Source organism: Microtus oregoni, unplaced genomic scaffold, assembly GCF_018167655.1.
Source record: "Microtus oregoni isolate MIOR12 unplaced genomic scaffold, Mior012 000015F_ref0000493, whole genome shotgun sequence".
Taxonomy (NCBI): domain Eukaryota; kingdom Metazoa; phylum Chordata; class Mammalia; order Rodentia; family Cricetidae; genus Microtus; species Microtus oregoni.
The window spans coordinates 4018500-4045866 of NW_024543074.1; the positions used below are offsets into that span (position 1 = coordinate 4018500).

Here is a 27367-nt window from a genome sequence, read left to right on the forward strand (position 1 = left end):
GCAGGGTAAAGAAAACATCCAGGGCCCTCCTCACCTTCTGACCCTCTTAGAAGCCCTCTTTCCTGAACAAGCTTTAGGACTTGCTCCTAAGTTTAAGTCTTGGATTTGAACCCTCCACCTTCCGACCCCCACACTATGGCAGTTGGTTGGTAGTTGTGTGTGTGTGTGTGTGTGTGTGTGTGTGTGTGTGTTTTCTTTGAGAGTCTGGAGTATCCCACACTGGCCTAGCCTTTGTAGCCAAGGATGACCTTGAACTTCTGCTCTAACCGCCCCTACCTCCCGGGTGCTGGAATTACAGGCTTGAATGATTACTTCCCTGAGTACCTGATTATCTAACCCAGGGCTTCCAGCATGCTAGGCAAGCACTCTAGCAACTGAGCTACGTCTCCAGCTCCCACTGTGGTAGTTGGGTGAGCCCTGCTGCTCACCCCGTTGCTAGCTGGGAATCTGAGCAGAGTGTCCTTACAGCTCCTGTGTGGATTGGAGGAGGGCGCAGGCCCCTGAGTGTTCTGCCCAGAATCTCCCACACCCTTTGTGGTGAGTCATCTTATCTGGTTCCAGCCCAAGGGGTCTGTGCCCACACTCCGGAGGGCCAGGTGGAAGGACTGGTTGAGAACCAGCTGTTGGCCCCTTCCCCCAATATCCTTGGCAGCAGAGAAATTGACGGCGAACTGGACTTAAAATAGGTACCTTCAGGTCTCCCTTGTCCGGAGATTTCTCAGAGTGAGACCCCTTTAAAGGGATGTGAGAAAGCAAAGTGAGCATGGAGGTAATGGAGGCTAATAAATACAGATGATTCTTTCCAGGGTTCCTAGATGCAGCACCCAAGCTGGGACTTAGGAAGAAGCTTTAAGGGGAGCCTTGCTTTCTTTTCCTTCCTTTCTTCCTTCCTTTCTTCCTTCCTTTCTTCCTTCCTTCCTTCCCTCCTTCCTTTCTTCATTTTATTTTATTTTATTTTATTTTGGATTTTAGAGACTGGATTTCTCTGTAGCTTTGGAGCCTATTCTGGAACTAGCTCTTGTAGACCAGGCTGGCCTCGAACTCATGGAGATCTGCCTGCCTCTGTCTCCCGAGTGCTGGGATTAAAGGCATGCGCCATCACCCGGCAGCCACTCTTTCTTTCCTTGGAGTCCGGCACCAAACAATCTGCCCATGAGAAGAGTGGGGCACCCGTGTCACTGGTGTTACCTCCTCCATCCTGTCCCAGCCATCAGGTTCACCCATTCCCACCTGTTTAGCATCCCAGGATAATTTAAAACGTTGGGTCTCCCCAGGGCCCATGTGGAGGAAACTTTGATTGTCATGGCCACTGTATCTGGTGGTCTTGGGATGGAAATTCCTTCCATTCCTTGGCTCTGTGTGGAGGTGGAGTGGTTCCAGGATTCAGGTCTTGACTGTATCACTTAGGTCTGTGTGACTCTGCAGAAGTCACCTATCTCTTTTGTGCTCTGAGGGGTTAAAACTGAGGCCTGGGAGAGTGGCCAGCACCTGGGACGCCTATGACCAGGGACAGGGGAAGAGAAGCCTTCCCAGCAATGGCTAAACGTGGGAACCGCAGCAGGCAGCCGAAATCCTCCCTCTCTCCTGGCCAAGCCCTTCTTGTTTTCTTATACCCCATCTGATGAGGGCCCTCTGGGAAGGTGCTCTTGGAGGATCATGCCTGGAGGCCTGCTGGCTTTAAATGCTAGGTGTCACAGCAAAGGTGGTGATGAAGACGGGTAGGGAGAACCTGATGTACGATAAGTTCCCAGCCTTCAGCACCCTGGGTTCAGGCCTGGGCTGGGTGCCAAGGCTGGCTGCTCTTCCCAGCCCTGGGCCTTGGAGACAACTTCTGAAAGTAGGTTGCCCCCCCCCCCCCCCGACATCAGAGAAGAAGCTGCCCCTTTGCCTGGTACTATGGTAAGTCCATAGCACTCACTCCAATTCCTCTGTGCTGTTGGCCAGGGCCTTGAGCTAGTTCTGGGATCCAAGGAGGATATGCTTGTGTTCCTACACTTCCAAATAGGAGAGCTCAACTCTAGCTTGGCATTGCCTGAGAGGGTTAGAGTCCCTTGAATAACCTAGTCACAGGGAACAAGAAGGAGTGAGCAGTGGACCATAGTTCTAGAGACCAGGCCAGGGTTCTGCAGGTCTGAATTGATTCCTGGCTCCTCCCATTTTCTAGACGGCCTTGGGCTAGTCATTTTGGATTCCTCAGTTGCTAACACGCTCAACTTGAAAGGTCTGAAATCTTCTGACCGTGGATGACCCTGGGTGTCTCCCACTTCCTGTGGAGCGCAGAATAAACCAGGGCTTTGAAATTGGGCCATTTTTGTTAGAACCCCCAAGCTGCCACTTCCAGGCTCAAGGACTTGGCCAGATTTTTCCATCTGTAAGCTGGAGACAATACACCAACCTCAGGAAGCCACTGAGGGCACTAAATAGATCCCGAATACGGAGAGCAGAGGCGCTCAGAGTGTGGGCTGTCCCCGACTGCACGTGTATTGGAGCATGTATGGAGGTGCACATGCAAGAGTGTGGGCAGGTGTGTGGCTGAGAATGAGCACCGGCGCCTGCAGCTCAAGTCTGTTTTCACGAGACATCGGGCCTCTGCTTTCTTCTCAAGGTTCGTTAGGTGAAATTCTAGTATGTAAGCATTTCTGCCCATGACTTCTTCAAGTTTTTCTGAATGGTTTCTTCTTTCTATGGTGGAGAATGAACCCAGGGCCTCACGCAGGACTGGTAAGTGGGCCATCGCTTAGCTACATCCCCTGCCCTGAGATCATTTTTTAAAGGTGATCTCCCTTCAAAACTTCTCAAGGTGCCTCTTATTCCTGCTTCTTGGTGTGCCTCAAGACTCTTGTTGCACCTGTAGGGAGAGGAGCTCTGGGGTCCTTCTTCCCACAGCTGGGAAATTGCTACTGCCTGTTTTTTTTCTGGCTGCTGGCTTTCTTCCCATCAGTCTCACACTGTACTCTAGCACCCCTTGCGAAGTTCACATGCTTTTTGGAGACTAGGGAGGCATCAGTGTGCATGAGTGCGTGCGTGCGTGCGTGCGTGTGTGTGTGTGTGTGTGTGTGCGCGCGCGTGTGCGCATTGTGGGGTAGGGGAAGGGGTGGGACACAGCAGAGATTTCTCCAAATCCTCCGTTGCTTTAAAGGGAAGCCTATATTTAGCCGGGCTAAGAGGAGCCTGTAAATATGTATTTTGCAACGTCGTAGTTGTAGCCATGGAGTTCTAGAGACATGCAGAGAGGTCAGGAGAAAAAAAAAAAAAACAGGAAAGATTAGGAAATATATTTTGTCATCAGCAAATCAAAGGAGTTTCTAGTGCCTGCTCCAACTGCTAAGAACTCACATTTCTATGTTTTTGATGGCTACTATTTTTCACGTGCAAGGAAGAGACAACTTCCAGAGTCATCTTTTCCCATAGGCCTTGCCCACCGTCTCCTGCCTGACTGGCTCCACCAGGCTCTGCTGGGCTCCCATGGAGCCTGGCACAGGTGCAGTGTCCAGAATGCCAGCTTTTGCTCCTCCACCTTAGCCCCTTGCTCTTCAAGTAGCCTGGTTGGGGGGTTAGGGGGCAGAGATTGGAAACATATAAGCTATCTTGTTCCTTTGGGGGTAATTCTCCTTCACAGAATTCTTTTTAGAAAATAAGGAAAGTTCAGAAAACAGCATCACGGCAGACTTTGCAAATACCTGTATTGGGTCACGTATAAATGAGATTAACTTGGGAGGCTAGGGAGAGGACTCAGTGAAGTCCTTGCTGTTCAAGCACGAGGGCTTAAAGTTCATCCCCAGAACCCAAGTGAAAATCAAGCCAGTTGTGGTGGCCCATGCTCCTGATCACAGAACCCTTGGGGCTTAGAGGCCAGCTGGCCTAGCCTACTCTGCAGCAGCGAGGGACCCTATCAGAAAAAAACAAAAACCCAAACCCAAACCAAACCACAAAGGTATTTTCCATCTTCTCCAATGGAAACTCTGTCTCCAAGCACAGTAACTCCCTACTCCCTCCCCCTGCTGTCCCTGGCAACCACTTGTATCTCTGTGAACTTGATTCCTCTAGGTACCTTATGTAAGCATCATACAGAAGCTATCCTTTTGTGCCTGGCTTATTTTGCCGGGTTTACATAAATTGTGGCAAGTGCTAGCCCACAATCTCACCTCTTTCACACACATTTCCATATTCATGAAACTGTAGTACTTTCTTAGTCTTTACAACCTATGTAACAATCTATATACGTCTTTTTTTTTTTTTCTTGGTTTTTCGAGACAGGGTTTCTCTGTGGTTTTGGAGCCTGTCCTGGAACTAGCTCTTGTAGACCAGGCTGGTCTCGAACTCACAAAGATCCGCCTGCCTCTGCCTCCCAAGTGCTGGGATTAAAGGTGTGCGGCTATATACGCCTTTTGTACCTTTGCCACCCAAGTTGTTTTTTTTTTTTCTAGACATAGTTTCTCCGTGTGGTATCCTTAGCTATCCTAAAACTCATTCTGTAGACCAGGCTGGCCTTGAACTCACAGAGATCTGCCTGCGCCTCTGCCTTAAAGGTGTGCACCACCACCGCCCAGCTCCACCCATGATTTTTGACAGTGGGAGGTTCTTATGTGTACTTACCTCTGTGGTTTGTACATTTTAATTTCTGTTCGTCATTTTAGCCTGGTTTATAAGCCACAGTGTTAGCTGTTGCCAATTCACCTTCCAACAGTGTTTGGGTGGCATCTGGTTTTTGCTGTCCTAAGCAGGGTTGCAATGACACATCTGGGATTTTATCTGAACCCAATCAAGATGTTACCTACAACCAGGAAGTCTTCTGCTTGGTGGTTGAACTTTGAGCTTGGCTGTCACTGCCAAGACGTTCTCTATGGCTGACGAGTCCCCATCCTTCCTCCCACCACAGCCACTGCAGAAGAGCATGGTGACGAGAGGACAAGCTCGGTGCCATCTCCGCCAAGGCTGTCCGCTTCTTTTGAGATAGGGTCTCTTACTGGCCTGCAGCTCATTGGTTAGGCTAGACTAACTGAGCAGCGAACCCCAGGATCCTCCTGTCCCCACCTCCCCAGTTTGGATTGCTAGCACATGCCACACGCCCCTCCCCCACTTTTTGAAAAATGTGAGTTCTGGGGATTGAACTCAAGTCCTCATGCTTGCAAGGGAAGCACTTTATTGATGGAGCCAGCCTCTCTTGTTGGGCTTTTTACCTGTTTTGTTTTGTTTTGTTTCTCAGTGTCGGGCATCAAAACCAGGATCTTCTGCATGCTGGGTCAGTGCTTTACCACAGGGTGATAGTCCCACCTGAGACTTCTTATCTTTGCTAGTCTGCTGGATGTGACATAGCTCGCCTTAGTGCGCATGCCCTGACTTAGGTAAAGATGTTTACTGGGCTCATTGTCTGGGTCTCCTCCGGATAAGTCCCTTCAGTTCGTATCTTTAGCTATCCTATAGCTGCGTTTGATGAATGCTATAAAAAGCCTCATGTAGGGGCAGCTCTGTCAAAAGCTGGAGTGGTGGAGATGGGCAGACCCCCAGGGGCCCCTCAGCCAGCCTAGCCTAATCAGTAAATCTCAGGTGCCAGTGAAAGAGACTGTCTCCAAAAATGAGACCGATGATGGCTGGAGAGATGGCTCTGTGGTTAACAGCACTTCTTGCTCTTACAGAGAACCTGAGTTCAATTCCTAGCACCTAGATGGTGGCTGGCAACCCTCCATAACTCCAGTTTCAAAGGCCTCTCTTCTAACCTCTGTGGGCTCGAGGCACACATCTGGTGCACAGACATACATGCACACAAAACATCCATATGAAATAAAGTAAATAATTCGGGCGGGGGGGGGGGCGGTGACTCCTGAGAAACAAAACCCAAGATCAACCTCTGGTCTACACACATACAAAGTCACACGTGTGCAGAGAGAAGAGACAGACAAAGAGAGGAGGGGAGAGGAAGGGGTGATTTGAGCAAAAGTGGTTATCTTCCATATCAAGAAATCCTAGAGTTGAAGCCAGGTTGGCGGCGCACAGCTTTAATCCCAACACTGGGGAGGCACAGGCAGACAGATCTCTGAGTTTGAGGCCAACCTGCTCTACAGTGGGAGTTCCAGGACAGTCAGGGCTGTTACACAGAGAAACCCTGCCTTGAAAAATAAATGAATTAATTAAAAAAATATGTTAGCTTTGCTCTTAAACTGACACCCCCCCCCCATGGTTCCAAGATCGCAGCCACACAGGCAACACCATGGAGATATCCAGAGGCAGAAGATAGTAGGAGCTGCCTGTCACCTTAAAGTCTCTCCCAGAGCCACCACTTCCCTCCCATCAGATATCCTTCCTTTCTTGCTTGGTGACCAGAAGTCTATAGATGTCCATGCCCAAATCAATTATTGGCCACAGTAACAAAATTATTGCTCTGTTTTGATCAATCACAGTGCATGGACAGGGTTAGGGATGGGTCATCTGTCCCCAAAGCCTGACCGCCTGGCCGAGTTCAGTGGCCTATGATGGCCAGAAGAGGACACCAGACTTCATTACAGATGGTTGTGAGCCACCATGTGGTTGCCGGGAATTGAACTCAGGACCTTCGGAAAAGCAGGCAATGCTCTTAACCACTGAGCCATCTCTCCAGCCCTAGTGGCCTATGATGGAAAGAGAGAAATGATGCTGTTTGGAATGTAGATGATATGTCTTTTTTTTTTTTAAATAAAGACAGGGTCTTGCTGTGTGTGTATCTCTGGCTGGCCTCAAACTCACTATGTAGACCAGCCTGGCCTCAAAACTCAAGAGAACAGCTATCTCTGCCTTCTGCATACTGAGATTAAAGGTGTGCACCACCATACCTAGTCCTGGTCTGTGTTTTAAAAAAATTAAGCAGGGTGGTGGTGGTAATGGTGGTGGTGGCACACACCTTTAATTCCAGCACTCAGGAGGCAGAGGCAGGCAGATCTCTGTGAGTTAAAGGCCAGCCCAGGCTACAGAGTGAGTTCCAGGACAGCCAGGGCTACACAGAGAAACCCTGTCTCGAAAAACCAAAAGATAAAGAATATATATATATATATATATATATATATATATATATATATTTGGTTTTTCAAGACAGGGTTTCTCTGTGGTTTTGGAGCCTGTCCTGGAACTAGCTCTTGTAGACCAGGCTGGTCTCGAACTCACAGAGATCCGCCTGCCTCTGCCTCCCGAGTGCTGGGATTAAAGGCGTGCGCCACCACCGCCCGGCGATAAAGAATATTTTTAGTGCTGGGGATTGACTTGACGGCACTGAGCTACATCCCTAGCCCCTATTTTGAGATCAGGCATCCCTGTGTAGCCAAGGCTGGCTTAGAATTCCCGTTCTTCTTCAGCATCTAGAGGGCTGATTTCTGGGAGGTCTTTCTATATTCTGAATTCTAACCCTTTATCTCTTTTATGTGTCCCCAATATTGCCACCCAGGCTGTTCCTTGTCTTTTCGCTTTGTTCATAATGTCATTTTTATATTAGAGGCTTTGGGGGGGGGCAGTAATATAATAAAACCCAATCTTTTCTGAATTGTGTCTCTTATGTAAGACCTGTTTCCCTACCCTTGGCTTGCCTACATTTCCTCCTAATTATTTTAAAGTTTTGTTTTTCACGTTTAGATCTTTAATCCATCTGGAATTAATATTTATGGATGGCGTAAAGAGGTTTCGTATGAAAAGTCAATTGTCCCAACACTTTTTGTTGAATAGACTGTTCTCTCTCACTGAGTCGCTACACCACCCCCATCATAAATCAAATCCCCACATACACTTGGCTCCATTTCTGGGCACTTTGTTCTATTGATCTCTTTGTCCAGCCCGGCACCAATACCACACGGTTTTAATTACTCTCACTTTCAAAGAAAGTCTTGGTGTCTCTTTGGGGCAGGTCTACTTTCCTCTTCAGAATGGCCCAGCACTTCCTTAGCCCCTTGCTGCTCTGTATGAGGTTGAGAATCAGTTAGAAGCTTCTGCTGAGATCTTTACTGGGCATGCATAGAATCAGCTGCTAGATGTGCAGAGAATGCATGGCAGTGAGAATCCTCAAACCCACCCCTTCACGGCATGGCTCCGTTTAGTTCATTTTAGACTATAGTGCAGTGCTTCATTCATAAATATCTTGTAAGCTGGGTGTAGTGGCCCACACTTTTAGTCCCAGCACGTAAGAGGTAGAGGCAGGCAGAGCTCTGTGTTTTTGAGGCCAGCCTGGTCTACAGAGTGAGTTTCAGGACAGCCAGGGCCACACGGAGAAAACCGAAACCCTGTCTCAAAAAACCAAAAACAAAAAAAGAGATAGACCTCTTCCAGTTCTCAAACCCTCAAACTCTGCTCTGGGCTGCCCTTACCAGCTATTGCTATTCGGTTATAAAAAGCTCTCTCCCGAGCCGGGCGGTGGTGACGCACGCCTTTAATCCCAGCACTCGGGAGGCAGAGGCAGGTGGATCTCTGGGAGTTCGACAGCCTGGTCTACAAGAGCTAGTTCCAGGACAGGCTCCGAAACTACAGAGAAACCCTGTCTTGAAAAAACAAAACAAAACAACAAAACAAAACAAAACGAAAAGCTCTCTCCCGAGCTTTACAGTTGTTTACAAAGCACTTTGCCCTCTCTTTTCTTTTTTACCTCCACTTTGGAGAGGGGGGTATCTCAGTGGCAATGGCCGAGGCACCGGGAACAATCCCTCTCCTTCTCTTGTAATAGAAGAAATTTGTTCAAGAATAGTGCGGTACTCCGGTTTAAATGCTCTTGGATGGTCACCCTTGAGGCACCTGGAGTCCACTTACAGAAAGGGGTGCGACTCAGCAGGTAGAATGTTTGCTAGTGTGCACAAAACCCTGAGCACTCTGCAGCACCACCACAGGCGAGAGGATGGGGAATTCAAGGTCATTCTTAGCTACACAGCCAGCCTGGGCTCTCCGAAACCCTTTTCAAGCGGAAGACAGCACAAAAATTAAACAAGGGGGTCGGGAAGATGTACGAGGTCTTCAAAGCGATATTCCCAAAATGTCTCTGAGGTTGGTGGGGGAACAGAAAATGTCCTTGGAAACCAATGTTGACAGATGATGGGTGGGTGAGGGAGGGTGTGGGGGGGTGAGCATTATTTCCAACCACCTACCCCTACGTGAGTCTTTCACACTATAAGAAAATATATTTTTCTGGACAGGGAAATGGACGACACACGCGACAGGCTCGTGGTCCTGGGTGTCCTCATGTATCGCTCGGCTAACGGCCTGGTCCAGCACGCATGCCCCTTGGTGGTACTTTCCCAGCCTGGAAGTGGGCGCTGCGCAGGCCTCGCTCCTCCCAGCACAGCACTCACAGCTCAGTCCTTACATTGCGCAAGCGCAGGGAGGGTTGGAGCCGGTAAACGCGCCCTCTCGTGGTGGACTGACCCAGTTGCATTCTTTGTTGTTGCTCTGGGGGCGGGGAAGAGGAGGGAGAAAGATGTGGGTGGAGTCTGGGAGGCAGAACCGAGAATAAGGTCTCAATGATGAGGATGCCTTTCCTTTGTCCCTCACAAAGACGTATAATATGCGTTTCGGATGCAGATAAAGAAATATGCTCCTTAGAGATCAAAAGAGAGACTAGAATAGAATGAGGCTGTTGGGGAGATGATGCTTCCATGCATGCATGCATGCATTCATTCATTCATTCATTCAACATTCTTTGGGTTGGACAGATGGCATAGGAAGCTGGGGAAATGGTCGCTGATGTGGGGGTGGGGGTGAGGAAAGAGACCCTGTTAGCAAAGAGCCGGACTCGGTGGCAGGGGGGAGGGGAGCAGGGGGAAGTTCCAACTGAGCTTACAGGGATGAAGCTAAGAGAGGCAGAGACCTGACCCATGCCGGATCACATGCTCTATCTGATGAGGATTAAATAAACAAATTAAAGGTGGAACACCCTGAACACCAGGAGGGATGCTGTTTGTGATGGATTGAAGCAATCTTATATGTTTAAACGTAATGATTGTGTTACTAGCGAAAACAAAGATGCTAATTGGCCAGAGTTTGGAGGATGCTGGGGAATCAACCCATTATTTTGAAACCACCCTTTCTTATTATGGACTGTGCCACCTAAGCAATTTCTCTATCTTGTTATATTCCAACTGATGAAAGAGAGTGGCAGAATTTGAGTGTTACCATTTTGCAAGAGAGAACAACAAAAGCTGTAATGCTGATGGCACATACCCAGCTTCTAGATGAAGAGCCTGTCCCCATCTATAAAGTAGACTTGTAGAAGAAAGAACCTCAATATGACCCGGTCTCCAGAAGATAACAGTGTCCAGAGAATTCCATTTATGAATGGTGCAAAGGTGGGAGGGACATGGTAGAATACCAGAGAGATGCTCTCAGCAAATCAAGGGTGTGAGCATCGCAGAACTGATCTGACTTCTTCACAGGAGAGAGGGCAAGAGAAAGAAGGAAGAGAGGGTTGGAGGGAGGGGAGCACCGAGGGATGCAAAGAAGGAAAAGAGAAAGAGATGATGGAAAGCCTATAAAAACACAGAAATATTTGCGTCTACCAACCAGTTAAAGTGTACCCACCTATTTAGATCCTAACGCAAACAAATACTTTGGTTTAAAAAAGAAAAGAACTAAAATATGTATGGGTGTTGTGATACACCACCTATAATCCCATTTGGAGACCGAGGCAGGAGAGTCAAGACTTCTAGACCAGCCAGAGCTTCGAAGTGAAACTGTGTCTAAAAGACAAGCAAAACAAAACCTGGGCCGGGCGGTGGTGGCGCACGCCTTTAATCCCAGCACTCGGGAGGCAGAGGCAGGTGGATCTCTGTGAGTTCAAGACCAGCCTGGTCTACAAGAGCTAGTTCCAGGACAGGCTCCAAAACCACAGAGAAACCCTGTCTCGAAAAACCAAAAAAAAAAAAAAAAAAAAAAAAACCTGATGAGGCGAGTACCAAGGCATGAAGCCATAGTCCCAGGTATTTGGGAAACTGAGATGGGGCATCCCTTAAGCCCGTGAGTTTAAGGTCAGTGTCGTATAGAATAAATAAAGATGAAATTTACGAGAGAATGGACATTTGATAGCTGGTGATCCTTTGTGATTGTGTTTAGAGAGAAAGCGTCATTATCTGTAAAAGATTTGTACCGAGATATTGGCAAATAAAACTAAAAGGGAGAGGGGACCTGGGAGACACAGACAGGAGGAGATTGGCCAGGAGCTGGTAACTGTTAGAGGCGGATAATAGACATATAAGGGCTCATTTTATTATTTTGTGCATGTTCAAAAATATTTTTTCCTGGCTGGAGAGATGGCTCAGTGGTTTGGAGTACTGACTACTCATTCATCAAGCAGACTAGTTTGGTTCCCAGCACCCATATGGCATCTCACGATTGTCTGTAACTCCCAGATCTGACACCCTCACACAGATGGACATGCCGGCAAAGCACCGATGTACATAAAATAAAAATAAATCATTAAAATTTTTTCATTTAGTGTATATACAGGTGTGAGTGTATGCCACACTTAGCAGGATCCCCTGGAGCTGGAGTTACAGGTGATTGTGAGCTTCCTGTGTGGGTGCTGGGAACCAAATTCATGTCCTCTGGAAGGACAGCCAAGTGCTCCCAACCTGAGCTCTCCCTCCAGCCCTTGCTTTTTTCTTTGGGACACGGTCTCATTATGTAGCCCTGTCTGGCCTTGAACTTACAGAGGCCTGTCTGCCTTTGCCTCCTTCGTGCTGGGACTAAAGGAGTGTGCCTCCATGCTCAGCCCCGGTTTCCTAAAAACAAAGATTTCTCGAGCAAAGCTTAAGGCCTCTGCAGCCCCTTTCTTTTCCCTAGATCCCAACAGGCTGCAGGTATTTTACCTCAGCAGCTGTGACCTGGGAGCTTTGGGGGCCTCTGGTGGATTCCTGGGGCAGTCCCTGGCTCTCCTGAATGGGGGTGTTCTTGGGGAAGACCAGAAGAGAAATGACTGTAGCTTTTCTGTTGCGGGAGGCTTGGCCTATGAGGGCCTTGTGTTATTGTGAGTTGGTAGCACTGGGGCACACTCTGCCTTAACACAGTTAAGGGTGTGAGCGAGTGGCATCAAAAATAGCAATAAGGCATCTGGGGAGGGTGTCACACGGGAGGCAGGGGCAGGGCAGGGCCATCTGCCAGCTCTGTGCCCCGCCCACACTCAGTACCTCCCTCCAAACCCCTTTCCTCTCTCCTCTATCTCCGTGGTGAAGGCAGGAGATGGCAAGGTGACCCGGGGACAAACTCCTGCCTGTGAGCCCGAGTGCATGCTGACTTTGGAAATTTTGTGACTCTCCAGGGATAAGCAGGGTGGTCAGGTGGGAAGAAAGATGGGACAAGGACAAAACTTGCCCACTAGTCACCTGAATGCAAGCCTGACCCAAGACAGGTCCCAGACATCCTTGCTTGGGCGTTCAGGGTGAGTCAAGGCAAGCAACACGGGAGGCTTGGAGCCATGCCTGCAAAGACCGTGGGATGCTGGTCGTGGTGGGGGGCTGTTTCTTCCTCAGTGGTACCCATCATCAAGTGCATCAAAGAGGGAGCTGGACCCAGGGCCACACACTTTCCGAGCATTCGCTCAGCTGCAGCTTGGCTTTGGAGGAAGTTAGAAACCTACAGGCCTCGGTAACATCTGCTACAGTAATGGGGCTACAGTAACGTCTGCCTCGTGGTATTGCAGTGGATAGGGGATGGGGTAGTGCACACAGATGCCTGGGAACCAGCTGTCCTTCCTACCATCACCCCAGCCCCAGTCAGGGAGGATTGTCATCGCTTTATGTTATAGGTGGCTGAACACATTCTGCCATTGGTGTTTTTATGGATCCTCCACAGTGGTGCCCGGAGGCCAGCACTAGTCATGCAGTGTACAGTCGTGGACCCAGGCCTAGAAAGGAAGAATGACTTGAGGCCGTGTGTGCAGGAACTGTCAGGCTGAGCCAGAGAGCCTCTCCTCTGCTTACTTGTCTCCACCTGGCTGGTACCATCTGGGTTCTTTCCATCCAGGCCTTCACATGGGAGATGCTCGGTCTGGGGGCTCGGCCTGGGGAAACTGTTAAGGAAGTTGTCAACCAACCCTCTGCGTTTACTAGCTGCTAGACCCCATGTCTGGTGCAGGGATAAAATGGTGGTGAGATGAGGAGACCAGAACACCTGTTCCACACCACAATCCTGTGAGGCTGAGTTGACGCAGAGATGTGTGTGTGTGTGTGTGTGTGTGTGTGTGTGTGCGCGCGCGCGCGCGCACTTGTGCACGTGCATGCGTAGACTCAGCCATAAGCAGCCAGCTTAGGAAGAGGAGGGACAGGAAAAGGCTTCAGGAAGGAGGGCACACGTCCATGCAGTCTGGTTAAAGTCTGCCCAAGGGACGAGGCAGGAAGGAAATACCAGGCAGTGGGAAGAGCTTGGATGGATGCCAGGAGATTAAGAAGCCATATCAAGCTAGGCAAGAACAGAGGGAGGGCCAGAGTCTGGGGGCATATGGGGTGGGGGTGGGGTTCTAGACAAAATGGCCAGTAGAGGAAGGGCCAGAAAGTCACCAACTGGGCATGAGCTGGGGACTCAAGGGCAATGGGAGTCATTGAGACTTTTAAAAGGGGGCCTTTCTGGAGAGATGGCTCAGTGGTTAAGAGCATTGGCTGTTCTTGCAAAGGACCTGGGTTCAGTTCCCAGCACCCACATGCTGGCATTACTCCAGGTCCAGGGCATCTGACCCCCTCTTCTGATCTCCATGGCACCAGGCATGCATGTCATTCATAAACACACATGCAGACAATCACTCATACACACAAATTTAAAATAAATTCAAAATTCAAGGGAGGGCTGGGGAGATGGCTCAGAGATTAAGAACACTGGCTGCTCTTCCAGAAATCTTGAGTTCAATTCCCAGCAACCACATGGTGGCTCACAACCATCTGTAATGAGATCTGGTGCCCTCTTCCTGACTGTAGGCATCCAAGCAGACAGTATGCTTTATACATAATAAATAAATAAATCTTTAAAAAAATTCAAGGGAGAGCCCATGGAGCCAAATTGGTGGTTTAGAAAACATGCCGAGGGGCTGGAGAGATGGCTCAGCCATTAAGAGCATTGCCTGTTCTTCCAAAGGTCCTGAGTTCAATTCCCAGCAACCACGTGGTGGCTCACAACCATCTGTAATGAGGTCTGTATGGCTTGCAGGCATACAGGCAGACAGAACACTGTATACATAATGAGTAAATAAATAAATATTAAAAAAAAAAGAAAACATGCCGAGGGGCTGAGGAGGTGGCTCAGTAATTAAAAGCATGGGCTGCTTTTCCTGAATCCTGAGTTCAATTCCCAGCACCCACATGGCAGGCAGCTCACCATCATCTGTAACTCCAGTTCCAGAGTATCGGATGTCCAGTTCCCTCTTCTGGCCTCTGGGAGGCACTGCATTCAGGTGGTGCACAGACAAATGTGCAGGAAAAACATGCAATCACAGAAAATAATAAAATAAAAAAGAAACAAGTGCAGAATAATGATTAAATAAATAATATTGTTTTTCTTTTTTTTCTTTTTGGTTTTTTGAGACAGGGTTTCTCTGGGTAGCCTTGGCTGTTCTGAAACTCACTTTGTAGGCCAGGCTGGCCTCGAACTCACTGAGATCCACCTGCCTCTGCCTCCTGAGTGCTGGGATTACAGGCAGGCACCACCACAACCCGGACAAATATATAATATTAAAAAAAGAGACACACACAAAATAAAGCCCATTGTGGTCACCGGGAAACAACTAGGGGACACCGTGTGTGAGGACAGTGTCTACCCCAGATTCATTGCTCACTCTGAGAATGGAAAGAGTTGGCTCTCTGGGCAAGGCCATTCTCAGCTGCTCTGACACACCTCCTCCCCCTCCCTGCCCCTCCCTCTTCTGCTCCAGCCCCTGTCTCTGTCACTCAAAGGGCTGGCTAGGCTGGGCAGCTATGGCAGCAGCAGTAATTTGGATCCCTCTCCTTGTAGGCAAGTTGGGGATCTTCTTCAGGGGAGGGAGAGAATGACGGGTAAAATTTAGAGGTTATAAGGTAGAAGAGTATGGGATCCTCAGAAGAGGGGTTTGGGGTGGGTGAAGTAGGACCTAGAGGGTTTTTTTGGGGGGTGGGTAATGATAAGACACTCAAGGTTCCAGGGGCTGGGAGCTGGTCTCTGGAGAACAGGAAATTCTGAGGGCAGAGGTGTCCTAGAGTCCCGAGTGAGCATGAGAGGACAAGGGAAGAGGGTTGTGGGCCCTTTAATGAGCTGACTAGGCCGTTACCTCTGGCAGACCAGGCTAAATTTGGCATTAAGAGGGAAGGCGGAGGCAGCCTGGGAAAGTCCACTGTGCTGGGCTTCTATCGGCCCACATTGCAGACCCTGTTCTGTGTTCTTCTCTGGGAGTTGGGGGTCTTAGAATGGCTACCCTTCTTTGGAGGGTGTTCTCGACCCCCAGCCTCTTAGACATTCAGCATGGGCTTCTTTCCCAAGTAACCTGAGCACACACAGCTTACCCCTTTCTCAGCCAAACTTAGTCCCCTCCCACTGTGGACTTAACCGTGGAGTAGAAAGATGCCTGGGGTCCCTTCCATGAATCCAAAGCCAACAAAAGTCTGGGGCTTGTCACTTTCTAACCTATGGAGCAAAGCAGGGCCTGCAGCCCACTACTTGGAGGCAGCCAGGAACCCTCAGCTCTCGGCACATCGGGAGCACTGTGGGGAAGGGCACTCACCCCCTACCCATGACTGAAGCTGTGTGTTTGGGGCTTATGGGATCCCCACAGGTCTTCTGGCAGGGTTGAGGGACACCAATGCCCAGCAGACAACTTTATACCCACTCGTGGGTCGTGTTTTTGTGCATCCCTTGGAACATGCCACCTTCCTGCGCCTTCCAGAACACATTGGTGAGAGAGGGACCAGATGGGCTGGAGTGTGCCAATCCAGATCTCCTGTCCTGTCTCCAGTTTCCAATCCCCTCCTGTTTCTCCCATCAGCGGTGCCACCTACTGTCCGACTCACCTACCAGGCCCACCTCCAGGGACATCCAGACCTGCCCCGGTGGCTGCGCTACACACAGCGCAGTCCCTATAACTCTGGCTTCCTCTATGGTACTCCCACTCCGGAAGATCGTGGACGCCAGGTCATCGAGGTGCCAGCACAGAGACATCCTGGGGGTGGCCACTGGGGCCTCCTAGGGCTGGCCCTGTCAGTGGGGCTGGGCGCTTATGCATGTTTATTTGCATACGCTCCATTTGTGCCAGCTTCCCCTTAGTCCCGCTCCTCAGCCCTCCTTCCATTCCCCCAGGTCACAGCCTACAACCGAGACAGCTTTGACACCACTAGACAGCGACTGCTGCTGCTGATCGAGGAGCCCGAAGGTACCTCCGTTCCTATCCCGTTTCTCTTCTGGTGCCAGTCTTGAAGAGAAAGAGTGTTGGGAAGCAGTGGGGAGCAAGGCATCCAGGAGAGGGCGCATAAGGGCCGACGAGGCTTTGGTAGCTCGAGGGATGGAGTTCAAGTAGCCGACTTGGCCTCTTCAGGTCCCCGGTTGCCATACCAAGCCGAGTTTCTGGTGCGCAGCCATAATGTGGAAGAGGTTCTGCCCTCCACACCTGCCAGCCGCTTCCTCACCGCCTTGGGGGGACTCTGGGAGCCAGGGGAGCTCCAGTTGCTCAACATCACTTCGGCCTTGGACCGTGGAGGTCGTGTTCCTCTTCCCATTGAGGGACGGAAGGAAGGGTAAGGGAACAATCCAGGAAGGCTTCCTGGTTGACTAGGGAGGGAGTGGGCAAAAAATACCCATCTACTGATTTCCGGATGACCACTGTGGCATACCTCGGTAGTGGCCATCTCTTCTCTTTGCTTCACACCAGTTCCCATTCCCTTCACACTCTCTCCTCTTTGGGCTCACACCCCCATTACCCTGAACTCTGAACTTACCAGTACCCCATGAGGACGTATGAGATCCATCTGTTAAAAGTCATTTCTGGGGTACATAAAGAGTGGGGTGCTCTGACTTGGTCTCAGGTCTTGAAGGCTGTGACCTCTCCTACCAGGCCCTGATGTGTCTCCCGTGGGACACCCCTATTCCACACCCATCCTTGCCTACTGCCAGGACACCTTCGCCTCTCCCTGGCAGAGTGGTGCTCAATGCTGACAATGGCTTCTTTTCTCAGGGTATACATCAAGGTGGGCTCTGCCACGCCCTTCTCCACCTGCCTGAAGATGGTGGCATCACCTGACAGCTATGCCCGTTGTGCCCAGGGACAGCCTCCATTACTGTCCTGTTACGACACCTTGGCACCCTACTTCCGTGTTGACTGGTGCAATGTATCTTTGGTGAGGAGGGATCCTGGTTCTAGGGTTTAAGTTTAGGGTATAAGCCTCATCAAGTCCTGTGTACCTATGATTTCTCTAGCCCAGCTTTTTTTCTCTGATAGGGTCGGTTTGGGTCTCAACCTCAGTCTGTGGTCTCTGTCATAGCCACACACACACCACACACATACACAGAGAGAGAGAGAGAGAGAGAGAGAGAGAGAGAGAGAGAGAGAGAGAGAGAGAGAGAAGAGGGGAGGGGAGGGGAGGGGAGGGGAGGGGAGAGGAGAGGAGAGGAGAGAGAGAGAGAGAGAGAGAGAGAGAGAGAGAGAGAGCACTCACGCACGCAGGCATGCACGCATATGAAATTCTGTTTCTTGCCACCAGAGGGCGACAAAGCTTACAGTCCACATCTGGACTCTCCAGCACTGAGTCCCAGATCTGCTCAGCAGGACAGACAGCTAAAACTCCCAAGAGTTCCTAAGTCCAAACTCCAGCGAGGGGGCATCCATGCGACAGCTCTGTCTGCTTCCAGAGGAAGTACCACCAAACAAGGCTGCCTGCAATAAGGGGTTCATTGCGGCTCTTGGTGATGTTTCAAGGGACCCTGGCTAGAAATTGTTGGTATACCCTGCTTCTGGGAACCAGCCCAAGGGGACTCCAGAAGAGCTGAGTAGTAGCGCTGGTCATTGGCAGCCTACTGAAGGTTGTGTGCTGGGCACTAGATCCCCAGCGTGTTTCACGACTGTGATTCAGAGCAGGAGTAAGCACACTATCATCACTCTGAATTCAACGAGAAAACCATGTTGAGGCAATTCACCCCTGCGAAGCACTAGCCTACTCAGAGTTCAGACTCAGGCAGTCCAAACCTAGCACCAGCACTAACCATCACACCTCCCTGCTTCTCCTAGAAGTAGCTTCCCTGACCCCTCATCCAGTGTTCTTCCTGTAGTCACATGGGCTAGGGGAGGCAGGCAGGAAGAAGGTCTGTGGTTACATGGGGTTAATAGGTTGGTAGTTGCCACACCTCCCTTGGGACAGTGTCTTTGAGTCTACTGAGCTACCCCTGGGTCAGCTCTGGCCTCTGCTACACAGGTGGACAAGTCAGTGCCGGAGCCCCTGGATGAAGTGCCTACTCCAGGTGACGGGATCCTGGAACATGACCCGTTCTTCTGTCCACCCACTGAGGCCACAGGCAAAGACTTCCTGGCAGATGCCTTGGTCACCCTCTTGGTGCCCTTGCTGGTGGCTCTACTGCTCACCCTGCTTCTGGCTTATGTCATGTGCTGTCGGCGTGAAGGACGGTGAGTATGCTGGCCAGGGAGGGCAATGGGCTGGTACATCTAAGGGACCACTCTGGGACTGGGGGAGCCATACTTCTCGGGGAATGGGATGCTCAACTATAAGAGGAATGTGGGGCCCCTTTTCTAGGTAGAGGGGGATCCAGTGCTGTCTGGCTTGGAACTAGGAGGGATTCTGAATATACGTACATGGGATTCCTATATAGGAGCTCTTGGGATACCATGGAGCAAAGCCGGACTGGTACTGAACCCCCAACCTCCATTTTTTTCCACAGGCTGAAGAGGGACATGGCCACCTCTGAGTGAGTAGAAGCAAAGCTGGGGGGCTGGATATGGGAGTCCCCCCCCCGGATTGTTGTATTGAACTCTTCACTATGAGCAGCAATGACCTCTGAGCCTTGGCCCTGAACTGGCTGGAGGCTAAGTCCATGCCCTCCTGACCTTGTCCTCATGTGTTCTGATCATAGAAGAGGCTATTGTGGCATAGGGGAAGGGGACCTGCCACTGTACATAGGAAAGGACTTGGGAAGTGACCAAAGGCTCCCAGTGTGTATTCCTCTTCCTCCCTTTCTCCTTCCTGTCCCTTTCATTCTTCCCTGTTCTCTGTCTCCCTCTCTTCCCCAATCTCCCTCTTCCTCACCATCTCCTGCTCCCTCTCCCTTCTTCCCTCCTTCCCCACTGTGAACCAGATACCTGGCTGGCCTTTGATTCTCCCATGGGTTAAGAGGAAGTGGCTTGCCATTAACAGATATGGTCCCACCATGTCTTTCCAAACCCATCTTGTTCTGTCTCAGATTCCTCCTGTCCATGGCCTCCTCTCCTACCCTCTGAACCCCAAAGATTCCAGAAGACAGTTGTGAAATAAGTTGGGCTTTTATTTCCACTTTATTGAGCTTGTGGCAAGCCTGGCAACCCGCCCAACCTGCCTTATTAGTAGCGGCGGCCTTTGGCCACCCTACGAACTCCCTTGAAAAGCCGATTATGGCTCTTTCTGGAGCCTAGTAGTGACTGGCGTGGTCCAGACTTGCGCTGCCCAGGCTTCTGCCTCCGCCCCCTCCGCTGGCGTCTCTTGGCCTTGCCCTTGGACTTGAAGGCTTGCTTCTTACCCAGGCGGAAAGAGCCTGAGGTACCCTTGCCAGTCACCTTCTTGAGCATGCCTTTCTGCACTAGACTCTGGAGTGCACGCTTGAAGCGCCAGCTGTTGCGGTTCATATCGTAGCCTGTGGTGGTCACAGCTTTCTTCAAGGCAGCAAGGGACACACGGCTGCGCACCCCCTTGTCGGACACAGCCCTCAGAATCACCTTCGACATGCTGGGTTTCCGTAGGGTTTGAGGGCTGCTGTGGGGCTCAGTCTCACTCTTGCTTGGGTCCCCTGATGTACTGGCATCCTGGTCTACAGCCACCGCAGCATTTGGGCCTGCAGATGGTGACGCCAGCGACGTGTCTCTCTGCATCTCTTCCGGAGGTGGCTGACGGGCACTGGATGCTAGGACCTCCAGGGTGGCGGCTGGAAGTATCCACCGGATTACTCTCAGTCGTGGGTGAGCTGTGTTCTGACTTCTGCTTCCCTCAGAGGCTCCTCTGTAGGGGTCTGGGCCACACCTTCTGGATGGCCAGAGGGAGGACCGAGGATGATCACCCACGGTTGGCCTCAGCAGACTTGTGCTGTGGGCTCAGGGACTGGTGAAATTATTTCTGCGGTGACCTCAGGGGGCCATTGTGAGGTGGGCAGAATCCTCTGGGGGTCATAGTAGCCCCATTGTCTCTTCTTAGGAGGATTAAAGGCATCAGATAGTGGGGACATCTGAAGTGCCAGATACCCTCCAGAGGGTTCACACAGGGAATGCCCATGTATATATGGCGTATATGCGCATTTCTGAACTGATTCCAGAACACTTGGAATCCTCATGTTTTATTTATTTAGCAGTGCTACGCATGGAATTCACGGTTTCACACACACTAGGCAAGTGTCTAACCACTGAATTATATCCCCAACCCAACTCAGTTTTAAGTCCACCCTTTAACTGCCAACAGTCTCTACTTTGTGTCTCTAGGTGGGAAAAATGCTAACATTTTATATTTATTGAGACAGGGCCAACTTTGGGGAGGCAGGTTGAGATAGGGTTTCTCTGTATATCCCTGGTTGTCCTGGAATTCACTCTCTAGACCAGCCTGGTTTTGAACTCACAGTGGTCCACTTGCCTCTGCCTCCCGAGTGCTGTGACTAAAGGTGTGCGCCACCACTGATAGCAGAAACAGGGTCAAACTATATAGTCCTTGATGGGTAGGAATTCACTCTGTGTGCCTGGCTGGCCTCAAAGTTACAGTGATCCACCTGCCTCTGCTTCTGGAGTGCTGTGTGTGCCACCACGCCTGGATACATTTTTTTTTTTATTGATGTAGAATACTGGCCTCAATATACAGCTGAAAATAACCTTGAACTTCTGGTTGTACTGCCTTCACCTTCCTGGGAGCTAGAAATGACTGTGCCGCCACGCACAGTTTATGTGGTGCTGGGATTGAACCCGGGGCTTCGTGTGTGGTAGGCAACCACTTACCAACTGAACTCTTCCAGTACATTTTAAACATAAGAATTATAATTATACTTTTAAAAATATTTATTTATTTGTTTATTTATTATGTATACAACATTCTGCCTCCATGTATGACCGCACGCCAGAGGAGGCCACCAGATCTTATTACAGATGGTTGTGAGCCACCAATTGGGAATTGAACTCTGGACCTCTAGATGAGCAGCCAGTGCTCTTAACCACTGAGCCGTCTCTCCAGCCCCTATAGTTATACTTTTTAAAGGAGAATATAGTTCTCAGGGTAAAATGCAGTTCGTTGACTTATGTAAAGTAATCTTCCATACGAAACTGTTAAAATGCTTTCTTAGACTGGGCCTGGTGGCCCATGCCTATAATCCTGTAGAGGTGGAGGCAGGAGGATCTCTCATCTCCTTCCATTGGAGGCCATTCTGGGTTCCATGGAATCCTGTCTTGAAACCAAAAAGAAAAAACAAAGGGTTTGGGTTTTGTCTTTGTTTCTTGAGACTGAATCTCTCTGGCTGTCCTGGAACTCGCTATGTAGACCAGGCTAGCTTTGAACTCACACAGGGTTCCCCCTGCCTCTGCCTCCTGGTTTTGAGATGAAAGGCGTGCGCCACCACGGCCTGGCTGGGTTTTCTGCCTTATCTGTCTTCACTTTATAGATCTCTTCTGCTGAGATCAATAATTCTGACGTAACATTTCGCAAGGAGGATTTGGATAGCTTTTTCGTAGCCTATGCCAGATTTGGTCAGTTGCATTGCTGGCATTGTGGCTTTCCTCCTGTGACCAGCGTTGTCATCACCGGCCTTCCTGGTTCAGGTGGTAGCGCTGATGTCAGGGAGGCTGGCTTCCCTCTTGACTGTAACCAATACTTTCGCCCTGTGTTCCAGCGGCCTTTGCTGGCCTGAGTTTTGGGTTGACTTAGTTCTACTAGATACTTATGACAATATCTGCTGCTTTTTAAGTGGGCCACCAGTAGTGACCCTGCTGCCTGGCTGTCCCCTGTATCAGATCTAACTGGTCATGGCGTTCTCCACACCCCAGTGGCATTGCCCTGTGTGACTGTGTGCTGGGGGCAGAATGTCTGTTGGTGTTGTGTGACCACATGCGTCTGTGGGCGTGTGTTTGTATGTAGCAGTGTTGCCTGCTCTCCTGTCTGCCTGAGTACTTACACGAAGCCCCTTGGAATGGCTGCACTGGGTTTGCTGTCTGCTCTTTTGCTCTTCTTCGGGAGATTTTCCCACCCTTGTGTTACCGGAGCGATGAGACCCAGATGTGGGGCTGGCGGTGGGAGAGGCCTTTCCCGCCTGGGTGACTGACACACCTGCCTCCCTGGCCCCTCTTTCACACACTTCTTGCTCTCATCCCACCACGGGCTCTCCTCCCCAAGGGATGGAAAGTTGTGTTTCTGACAACTCGGTTTGTCAGATTCCATATTTAGGAGCTTAAATAACTCTGCCTGGCCTTAATCTGCGACCCCACTTCTTTTGCTGGCCAGTGGGCCCTCGGCTCCACTCCAAGGGGAGTGCCAGTGCTTCCCCAGGAGGCCGCCTGTCCTTCAGTGCTCTGATCCTCAGGGTTCTTAACTGCAGCTGCTGTCCACTGACTGGGACTTGGACTCCTGGCAGGGACCCTTCCCCTACCTTATTAGTAACTGAATGACAAGGGAAGAGGCATTATTTTGCCTTGGTTTCCCTAAGAAAATCCAATTCTATTTTTTAAAACTGTTTTTGAGATGGCTTCATTGTGCAGCCCAAGCTGGCCTCAAACTCACAATCCTCCTGTCTCAGCCGCAGCTCTAGTGGAAAACTTCATTGTCTACCATGCAAACTCTCTGCTCTGACTTGGTGATCAGAAAATGTTGCCAGACTAAGCCAACAAATGAGGTGGATTCCTGTAAAGGAGGCTTGAGAACAACTCCCCCTAGAGGCCAGGCAGCCTCCCGCTGGGCTGGATACAGTGAAATAAAGCTTCCTATATTAATACCACAGAGGGGTTTAGCAATTTGCCACAAAGCAGTAAGCGGTAGAAGCCCCAGTGAAAGAAACCAAAGCAAGTCCTGATGCTTCGTTTGCGTGCCGGCGTGCCGGCCTGGTGCTCAGACTCACTGTGGCTTGCTCCTGGACCACAGAAAGCAAGGACCTAGGATGGTCACATGTGATTAAAGCCAGACCTGAAGCTGGAGTTCAGGAAAGGCCTTCTGATGCGTATGGCCACTCCCTGCTGTAGGGGTTTCCAAGTTGCTGAGGGTGGAGCTAGGAACAGCTCAAAGGAACTCTGGTCTGAAACAGAGACAGAGAGGCCAGAATGGAGTGGGATGGGGGGGGGGGGGGGAGGTCAGGTATAAAGGAACGGAGACCAGGTTCAAGGAGCCCGGATAAATAATGAGATCCAGAGCTTGGTGGAAGGTATTCCCAGAAGGCTCAAGAGCTGGGAGCTGGGGGATAAGAGGAGGTTAAAGACTGGGTGGGATGGCCAGGCTGACATAAGGACGGAAGGAAGGGGGAGAGGGGTTCGGAGTTGATGCTGAGGGAGGCTGCCGAATACTGGAAGGAACCAGGAGGGCCACTGGAATATGAAAATGCCACATAGCTGGGGATGCAGCCAGGTGGGAGGGTACTTGTATGTGCGAAACTCTGTTTGATCCTCAGCACCACACAAACTGAGTGTGGCGGCACAGGGCTGTGATCCTAGCAGTTGGGAGGTGGAAACAGGAAGATCAGGGGTTCAAGGTCATCCTCAATACACCCAGGATACCTAAGTCTTAAAACAAACAAACACTAGGTTTATAAGTCCCAGCCAATACCAGCTTCTGCAAATAATATACTCCATGTGGGTATCTGCTACACCTCGGCATCTTGTACGGTACCTATGCTGGCCACTATCCCAGACACCCAGCTGTATTTTTCTTACTTTGCACAACAATCTAGGAGGATACTTATTATGATCTCCATTGTACAGCTGGAGGAAGTGGAGGCAGGAAGGGGTTAAAGCCAAGAGCATAGTCCTTTATATCCAGGCTGTCTGCACCCAGACCCTTGTCTCAATCACTGGGCACAAGCAGGCACCATGAATTCCCCATTTCCCCCTGCACTTACATCATGTGTTTGAGTCTCCCAGCAACTTCAGGGTGCAGGGTGGCTCTGAGGCAGTCCCAGGCTAGACCCTAGAGGCCAGTTTCAAGAGCTGATGATCTTCTGCTTGTGCCTCCAGCATCCAGATGGTTCACCATTGCACCATCCACGGAAATACAGAGGAGCTTCGGCAGATGGCAGCCAGCCGTGAGGTGCCCCGGCCTCTTTCCACCTTGCCCATGTTCAATGTACGCACGGGAGAGCGGTTGCCTCCTCGAGTGGACAGCGCACAAGTGCCCCTCATCCTGGACCAGCATTGAGAGCCCTGTCAGGTGGGTCTGGCTGGGCAGTGCCATCCTCTAACCAAGAAATAAGGGAGCCTCTGTCTCAAGGCACGGGCACATAGTGAAATATGGGGGCGGGGGTCACACTGACTTGCCCATCCCCATGAGCAAGGTACTCAGCAGAACTGGCATTGTGCCCCACAACTGCCAAGCACGCAGGACCAGAGGGTCAGGATAAGGAAGGCAGGAGTTTGGTGCCCTCAACCCTCTCCTCTGTCCTCCTTGTGCCCTTTTAGTTCCAGGTCCAGCTGCACCACTCAGAGCTGCTGACCTGTGGCCGTATCCATCACGGATTCCAGCTCCTCACCTTCTTGGACCTCCTGCTTCAGACAAGCAGAGGGATAGGGTAGAGAGGGGTGAGGGTGCTTGGGGTCAGCCCCCAAGAATAAATACCCGCTGCTCTGTTCATCTATTGCTTCTGGTGCCACGCTCTCAGTAGTTGTCACTGCACTGTGTCCCCTTCTTCTGAGAATCCCCAGAGGCTTCCAACTTGCCCTTTGGACCCTGTCAGTTTTGCTGTTCTCAAATTCAGTGGATCTGATCATGAGGTTTGACCGGAAAGCCCCACTTTCTAGATCAGGATGCTAAAGTCTGTGGAGAGTAAGTGACTTGCCCAGTGTCACAGAGCAAGCCCCTGTCTGCCCATATACTGCCTTCTCTGGAGTTGAGGAGTTTGAGAAATAAGAGATCTAGGTCTGTAATTACCTAGAGATCTGGTTGACACCTGCCACAGTTCCTGGCAGGACCTTTGGTGTGAACACTGTATTTGGGGACACCTGCCACAGTTCCTGGCAGGACTTTGGTGTGCACGCTGTGTTTGGGGACACCTGCCACGGTTCCCTACAAGACCTTCGGTGTGCACACTGTTTGGGGACACCTGCCACGGTTCCTGGCAAGACTTCGGTGTGCACACTGTGTTTGGGGACACCTGCCGCAGTTCCCTACAAGACTTCGGTGTGCACACTGTGTTTGGGGAGAAGCTGATCTTAGTATATGGTGCTGTTGGGAGGTGTTACTGACTGACCAGCCTAGGCCCCAGAGGTCTGCCATTCTAGAATGTTCCCTGAGCTGAGTGTTGCCAGCGGGGTTTCTCCCCCATGAGTTCTGGGGTGTTTAGCTGGCTGCAGAGGCCTGGGATGGTTTTCTCAGGTCGCCACAACTGGAGTGGGTCAGCCCTGCTGGGCTCTCTGCCATCTGCATTGTGACAGGGGCTCTTTTGTGACCGCTGTAGTGGGAGGACAGGCTGAGACTAAGTCTGGAAGGGGGCCTGGTAGAGAGTGACAGCAAAGGAACAAGGACAGGTGGCCCAGCCTATCTCAGCTCTCAGAGAATGCACGCAGGTGTCTGACACTCAACTTCCAGCCCCTCAGCTCCCCCCACTTCTTTCTTTCAACAGGATCTCTCTACATAGCCTTAACTGTCCTGGAACCATGTAGACCAGGCTGGCCTCAAACTCCCCAGTATTTTCAGAACTTCCTTCACTGGTAGTCATTTGGTCTCTGCTCTAACACATATCCTCAGAGAGACCCTCCCTGTCCCCTCTGCTCCCATGGCTTCTAGAGTCCCTTCATAACCCCCTTGGCTCTCTGACAGGAGTTGCTGTCTGGGCTCATGGGTGATAGGTGTTCTGGGCTGGAGAGATGGCTCAGTTGTTAAAGGCTAGGCTCACAATCAAAACATCATGTTTCTTCCAGTACTAGGTTCAGGATTCTGTCCACCCTCTTAATAGCTCCCCACACCCCACCCCACCCCTACCCCATTAGCCCTAGCATAGGCCCGGCACAAAGATCTGCAGGCAAGGCTGTTTGGAAGGAATACCCGAGGGACACTGTTGTCTGTGTGTTTGATCAGAGTTTATTTACTTATTTATTTATATGTGTGTGGGTGTTGCATGTATGTCCTTCAGAATCCAAAAGAGGTATCAGATTTCCTGGGACTGGAGTTACAGATGGTTGGAAGATGCCATAAGGGGTGCCTGGAACCAAACCCTGGTCCTCTCGAAGAGCAGCCACTGCTCTTAACTGCTGAGTCATCTCTCCAGTCCCTGCTCAGAGTTTTTTTCTTTTTTAACAGCAGGAATGAGAAGGGGAGAGGAGAATGGAGAACAGGATTCAAACCATAACTGACGTGAACAGTCAGCTGCGATAACTCACTACCTTCAGATCAGCTTGCTCAGAGCTCTTAAGGAGGCTGCATATCTTCTTTGGGCAAAAGGCTAAGTCTCTACCACTATCTTCTGCACCTCCTCTGCATTCTGGGCACCCCAAACCCATCGAACCGAGTTTTTAAGCATTGACAGAGGTTGGTGATGTGTGTGTGTGTGCATGCGCGTGCGCCCATGCTAGCGCAGTATATATATCCGTGAATAAAGGCTGGAAGAATAATCTCTAATCGAATGGTTTCTTGCGGAACAAACAGATGTTTCTATGTCTCTGGCTTCTCACTGGCTGTTTCCTCCTTTCCTGGGGGCCCTTCAGCTGATGGAGAGGCAGGGCTCCAGCTCAGATGGCATCTCAATGTAGTCCCTATGGCTTAGACTGGCGTCCCCTGGGTCCCTGTGTCTTTAAGGTGAGGGTCTTCTGGCACTCCCCTCTACCTCTGTCTGGCCTTCCTGGGCTGGCCAAGGGTGGGAGAGTGAGACTGTCAGCTCCTTCCTCCCTCCCTTGGCTTCCTGGCCTTGCCTTGGGGTCTTGGCAGCCTCAGTTCCCAGCTCAGTTCCAAAGAGCACACAGGAGCCTGCCTGGCTGCCTTCCTGAAAGGAAGTGGCCCAGACAAGTAGCCGGGAGGATGGCGTGACTACAGAAGACACCGAGCCCTGCCTGGACACACACAAGTGAACG

General features: G+C 50.7%; 2 protein-coding genes across 4 annotated transcripts; one reads left to right on the forward strand and one right to left on the reverse strand.

The window, feature by feature from the left end:
- The first annotated feature begins 14872 nt into the window (after positions 1-14872).
- Positions 14873-26911, forward strand: Sgca (sarcoglycan alpha). 3 transcript variants are annotated; one of them, XM_041665397.1, is made up of 10 exons: positions 14873-14931; positions 15725-15844; positions 15935-16089; positions 16246-16318; positions 16481-16679; positions 17117-17279; positions 18351-18559; positions 18832-18858; positions 24323-24515; positions 26601-26911. In XM_041665397.1, exons 1-9 carry the CDS (start codon positions 14895-14897, stop codon positions 24501-24503), a joined length of 1164 nt encoding a protein of 387 aa, XP_041521331.1. In that variant the 5' UTR covers positions 14873-14894; the 3' UTR covers positions 24504-24515; positions 26601-26911. The 3 variants fall into 3 exon arrangements, with proteins under 3 accessions (XP_041521331.1, XP_041521330.1, XP_041521333.1); XM_041665396.1 differs by having other exon boundaries at positions 26604-26911; XM_041665399.1 differs by lacking the exon at positions 26601-26911 and adding an exon at positions 24764-24978.
- On the reverse strand, positions 19487-20011 carry LOC121456600 (spermatid-specific linker histone H1-like protein). Its single transcript, XM_041664898.1, has one exon. It carries the CDS (start codon positions 20009-20011, stop codon positions 19487-19489), a length of 525 nt encoding a protein of 174 aa, XP_041520832.1.
- Positions 26912-27367: the final 456 nt, after the last annotated feature.